The 5,916-nt window shown below is 46.3% G+C and overlaps 1 protein-coding gene across 1 annotated transcript; it reads right to left on the bottom strand.

Moving 5' to 3' along the window:
• Positions 1 to 958: 958 nt before the first annotated feature.
• EV420DRAFT_1484633 (uncharacterized protein) lies at positions 959 to 1,972 on the bottom strand (the record flags this gene model as incomplete). Its single annotated transcript, XM_060470102.1, has 5 exons — positions 959 to 1,124; positions 1,277 to 1,360; positions 1,411 to 1,828; positions 1,878 to 1,898; positions 1,948 to 1,972. The coding sequence occupies 5 exons, from the start codon at positions 1,970 to 1,972 to the stop codon at positions 959 to 961; spliced, it is 714 nt and encodes a 237-aa protein (XP_060325083.1).
• Between the last annotated feature and the right edge of the window lie 3,944 nt (positions 1,973 to 5,916).

Raw genomic sequence — 5,916 nt, 5'->3', positions numbered from 1 at the left:
TCCAAGTTATACTCTCTGTCATGGCTTTTCTTCTAAATGGTATTGGTGTATGCTCATATTGTGCCAATACACAGAATTTCATGTCCACAACTCGCTTTTATCTTTTATTCTGCCAGCATCATTTCACTTTCACCAGCCAGTATCGTTTTACCAGCTTTCACTTTCTATGTCACCATTGTTTCACCCCAGTTCAGCTCAGTACAGTTATACAGCTATGGCACTAGGGCAATACAACATGAGACCAACAAGAAATCTACTAGCTGTGGCAAAAAGTTTCCTGAAGTATCTGAATGTGACAGCAGACTGGGTGATTGAGTATGGGGGTGCCTACCTTAGAGAGAAGGTTAGACCTGATGCAGTGGTGTGCTCTGATCTGGGATTGGTGGACGCAGATTGGGCATCTGATGAAAGAGATAGAAAGAGCATAATGAGATATGAGGTTTACCTGTATGGAGGTCTGGTTTCATGGTTAAGTGTAAAACAGAAATCAGTCTCTCTCTCTTCAACCAAATTGGAATGTATGGGGCTTACTCACATTCTGAAGGGACTTCTGTGGATGAGAATGTTTATTCTCACAAACTGTTCATGTCACCTCTTCATATAAAACATTGCCTGTTTCTAGGCTTGGTCAAATGTTGATCATTGGTATGTTAGATAGATAATACTTATTCAATGGACTTGATGTTGTGATGTGTTATGATCACAAGGATCTTACATGATCATACTGGACCTTTATATATTGTGTACCTTTCTTTTCTTCTTCTCAGTTGTGTTTCCATTTGTTTGTGATCTGAGGAGATACTTATGTTCATGTATCTGGTACAGGTGTCAGAGGCTGACAAAAGTCACTTACATTCCATGGAAAATGCTTGGGTGGAGGTTTTGTGTTATGACCCAATAGGTCAGGACTCACTCCCATATGTCCTTCCTCAACAAAGGTGAAACAACACATGAAGACTCAGAGGCTGGCACATAGCTCTTTAAAGTAAGCACTGGCAGATGAGCCTGCCTTAAGGCTCTGCAGTGCACCAAAAATGTTCAAGGGGTTCAAGGGATGGCCAGCAAATAGTGATGGCTTTCTCCCTTTAGAGGGGGAGGGGAGGATGAGGTGGAATGAGAGGTGGCTGCATACTCATTGCTATAACCACAACGTCTAGCAATTGAGTAGCGAGGGGAAGATGGAGGAGTTCTTGGGGGTAAGGTGGCCTCTTGTTTGACAGCTTCATGGCAATGATATTCTGGGGGGCCAACATGGTTCTCGAGGAATGCATCTCACCAGGACTCTTTGGCATCACTGCAGGAATCTACTTGGAAAAAAGAGGCACTCATAAAATTGAGCACTAACTTCGAGGTAGTGTCCCTGCAGAAATAATCAGTGCTGTATGGCATATGTAATCACTGTGTACTCACCAACCCTGGTGCACACTGCATGTTTTACCATTCAGAACCATGTGGTAGCTACTATGAGTGCCCAAATCCCCAGGTGAGATATTTTTTTTCATATTGTTTGTGGCCTTGATGTAGGGGTCATTCTCCTTGAAACCAGCAGGAATGATCAGTGGAGCATATGTCTCCAAGCCATCAACACTATTGAGCTCCTCCAGCATGAAGAAAGGCTCAGAAAAGTATTCTACATCATTGTTGTAGTTGCATGGGATAGGCTCTTGTGTCTGGTGGAGATGTTCTGAGGCATTGTGATGGATTTTATGTCTAAGTATGAAAGGCTTGACATGGTCAATAGAGAGCTCCATACAGAAGTGAGAGTGCTGGGCACTGTGGCCTGTGTATAAGGGAGACTGTGCCATAGAAGACTTTTCTTGACAACAGGCTGTCAAACTTCTGAGTTGTCTGCAGCAATAGCAAAAATGGTTACTCACAAGAGTGGGGTGTCTGAGGCACTAAGCAAGCAAGTCAGTTAAGGATTTCACTCAGTTGAAAGGAACTCACCATGGTTGTTATTCAAGACCATCATGGTTTTTCAAAAATGAGGAAAGAGGAGGGAGACAGAGGGAGAAATGCATGCCCTTTATATATATGAGAAAGGTGATAGAATGCTTTGGAATTCTTTTTACTGTTATGTGACTTTTACATGTCTTACTAATGATGTCAGCTGCTATACCATCTCCCACTCTGTTATGATTTTTCCATTTTTATCTTTTCAGTGCTTGTCGTTATCTTGTCAGTATATCCAAGTGCTAGGACAGTTCACACATTGTCAACACTTGACTCTCACGTTGTGCTGCAACGCACATACATCATATGACTCTCTTAGTTTCATGCATGGTTACCGTCCAGTAATGTACTATTATTAGCATACTAAAAGTGTATTTAAGTAGAGCCTCAGCTGGCCTAAACCCCAGCTTCAGCTAAGGTTTAATCTACCTAACTCATAGCTCCTCACTCTGCAACTATGTCAAGCACCAACTTGACTCTGCAAGATCGAGCCTTAGTTCGTTTACTTGCACTTCGGTAAAACAAAACAAAGGTAGCAATGCAGACCACATTGAGTGAACAGAACTTAAGTAGTTGCAAAACTTGGAGTTCAGGTCAAGTTGGGAGTATATGACTTTAGCCGAAGCTGGGGTCTAAGGCCACAGCATAGGCTAGCTTAAATACAAGTCTGGTATGCTAATAATAACTATACTACTATGGTGTTATGATAGCGACTGCAGGTGATATGGCCAATGGTAATATGCCAGCAAGAGTACTATCCAATGATACACAGCCAGCGAGATGAGCAAAGTTCTGGATGTGTGGTGCTCTTGTGGTCAGAACTCCACCAGGGAAAGGATGTCTGAGCTCGTTCACTGCGAATCAGGGATCAAGTGATGCGGAAGCGACTGTTGATTGATCGGAACAAAGATACCATGATGGAAGTATGAAGTGATCTGGGAGTATCAGCAAGCGGGTTACAAATGACCCAGATAGGAGTGATGATGAGAATCAGATGACGATCGAGGAAGAATGACATAAAGCAAATGACTAAAGCAAAAAATAGGGATGAATTCGTGACAGACTATCTAAGTCTAGTTACCCGCTCATAAGACTGGCATAGCCTACACTCTGAATGATCCACCGAAGTGCAAGTGGCATTCTCTTGTTTGACTTTGTTTGTTGAGTTGGTGGCTAACATTTAGCCGAGGCTTGACCTTTATGTCCCTCATTGTTTAACCATGGTGACTGACGCATATGCCTGCTTTGTCCCTCAACCAAACCATCACTATTACCATAGCCTTCAGGCTTTTCTGTACAGGCACCCTGTTGTACTGAATTGGCCAGATCTTTTCCTGCTGCCAATGCAGAGAGTGTGCATGCTTACCTTTACAACCCATTCCCCATCTCTCAGTTCCATACTATGTATACCCATACCCCCATATTCTAGCACCCCCACAACCTATCCTCCATGATGACAGACCTCTGCTTTCTTCGCAAGCAATCAAGGGGATAGCCCAAATACCGAGCTTGCATCCGCAAGCTCCATCACATTGCGGGAAGCGGTAGGTGACGTACACAGTACACTAAATGATACACTATAATACACTATAATACACATGATCCGGGAGTGGAGGGAGGGTGAACGAAAAAGCGAAACGGTGAAAACTTCTGATGGCTAGTTAAGATCACCGGATTGAAAGCTAGGGAAGAGGCGGAGCCTCACCAGGCACACGGGGGCTGATTAAAGGCTTGTAGAGTAAGAGGATAAATAAGTAGGCAAAGCCTACTGTGCAACCTGGTATGAAGGGTTTGTAATGAGTGTAAAGCTGAGGGAGCGAGCGAAGCTCAGCTCACCTTGGATTGCGGGGAGAAGAATGGGTGCAAGTGAGACAACTGCCCCGATGTCTCTCAGTTTTTCGACCTCCGCCAGAATTCTGGCACCGAAAACTGAGACAGAGCAAAGGCCTCACTCTCCCGGATGAAGCGGCGCTTCTAGGCGGAGCCTAAAGGTGACGTGGCGATGCCAGTTAGCCTTGACGAGCCTGCAGAGGCCTACGAAAACGCTCCTTACCCTTGGAACCCGCGTTTACGACGACCTCTGCTTTCTTCGCAAGCAATCAAGGGGATAGCCCAAATACCGAGCTTGCATCCGCAAGCTCCATCACATTGCGGGAAGCGGTAGGCTAAGAAAGGATGCTGAGGATGATGTGTGTGGGGGGTGGTGGAGGTTCAGAAGTGATGAGCGAACCGCAAGGTCAGAGAGCAGGTGGTTGAGTACGTCGTAAGGCTGCCAATTCAAATTCGGCACGAATAGCAGGATGTTCTCGCACATATAGAGTCCATGCCTTGGAAGACCACCGACCCAAGGCCTGGATAATGGCCTCTGACAGTCCGAGCGATGCGTAGAATGTAGCTCCACCCGCTCGCAATGAGTGACCACCGAAATCTTTTCCCATAAATGTGAAGAATTTTTTGTCAAACCAAGAGCGAGTTGGGATAGAGCCATCCTCGCAAAGAAACAGAGGAGACCGTGGGCCATGATGGGAGTCCCGTAAGACCACATAATCGTATAGGAGTTTAACGGGGTCAGCAACGTCTTGGTGCGTGAATAAGACATCAGACCCGTGATAGAAAGGGTCTGATTTGTGATAGGGCAGATGATATTGTACGCGGCCATTGTCAAAGAGAAGTGAAGAGCGCTTGATCACCTTGCGATAATCCTGGAGCTGTTTATCATTATTCCAGACCAGTTCTCCGGATCGATGACAGCCATAGAAGCCACATGAAAGAATAGTGATGAACAGGAGATCGTCGTAAGACCCTGACATTTGAGCCAAGAGTTGAAAAGTAGCGAGATGTGATTGGCGGAGGGGGAGCTTCCTCTGAACGGGGTCCGCCCGGACCTTTTTTGATCCTCGTATCGTCGCTTGTACTAGGGGAGAACGTCGACTGTCGTCAAAGTAGGGATAAATGTCTCGAAGAAAGTGTCGGACTCCTGAAAGATATTTCGGGCTGGAGGCAATGAATTGTGACGTGTATGCGATGTAACGGCTAAGCGTTAAGGGTGTTGGGTCAAGGGGAAGATGGTGGGAAATACAAAAGCGTGCATAGTCCCTTGCACCGGTAGCATAACCTTTAATTGATGCCAATTCGAGAGCATGGAGCTGAAGGAAGAGAGCCCGTTCGTCAATAAATGACAACGAGTGGACTGGGCGAGCTGTGCGTGGAGCACGCTCACCCAGGGCAGTTAAAAGCACTCTCTCCATCGCGCCGGCAGAAGCTCCCTTGGTGGAGTGAACGTGCGGACGCGGTCTGCAGGGAATTTCAGATGGTATTCGTCTATCAAAAGACGAGAGAGAAGATCAGCACGGATATTGTTCTTGCCTTCAATATGCCGAACTCGGATGTCTATTCCTGACTTCAGGATGAGGGACGCAACAGCCTGGAGGGGCGCATTATGCATAGATTGTGCCACCGCTAAGGAATTGAATGCCGCGACGGAGTCCAGGCTATCGGTGAAGAGAAGCAACCGGCGGGGTGGTTTAGGAAGGGAGGTGGCATAGTGAATGGCGGCAAGGATAGCCATGAGCTCCAGGAAAAAGATGTCGATAATGGTACCAGGAGGTGGAGGGTGGAGTTGATACACAAAGCCATTGCCAGCGAACACAAAGGAAAGCCCCAACCTGAGAGCAGCATCAGTCCAGATGATCATCTCGGCTTGACTATCCATCCAATGTGTAGAGTCAACGAAACGAACGCCAACTGCGTCAGGAATCGTCATCGACAACCATGTCAGATCTTCACGGACTGCTGCGTTGATAAAGATCTTCGTAAATCTGAATGATTTTCCTGCCATCTTCCTATATAGCTCGGATAGGGCAGGATGCCCCCAAGGAAAGACATTCAGAGCCCAATTGAGGTAGCCAGCAATGCGTTGCCACTTTATGAGTATAGGAGCACGACCGGGTGTTGCGAGGAAGG

Source organism: Desarmillaria tabescens (genome assembly GCF_030435595.1).
Source record: "Desarmillaria tabescens strain CCBAS 213 chromosome Unknown EV420scaffold_54, whole genome shotgun sequence".
Classification (NCBI taxonomy): domain Eukaryota; kingdom Fungi; phylum Basidiomycota; class Agaricomycetes; order Agaricales; family Physalacriaceae; genus Desarmillaria; species Desarmillaria tabescens.
The sequence above is the reverse complement of the archived record's forward strand: the minus strand, read 5'-3'. Positions and strand labels throughout refer to the sequence as shown.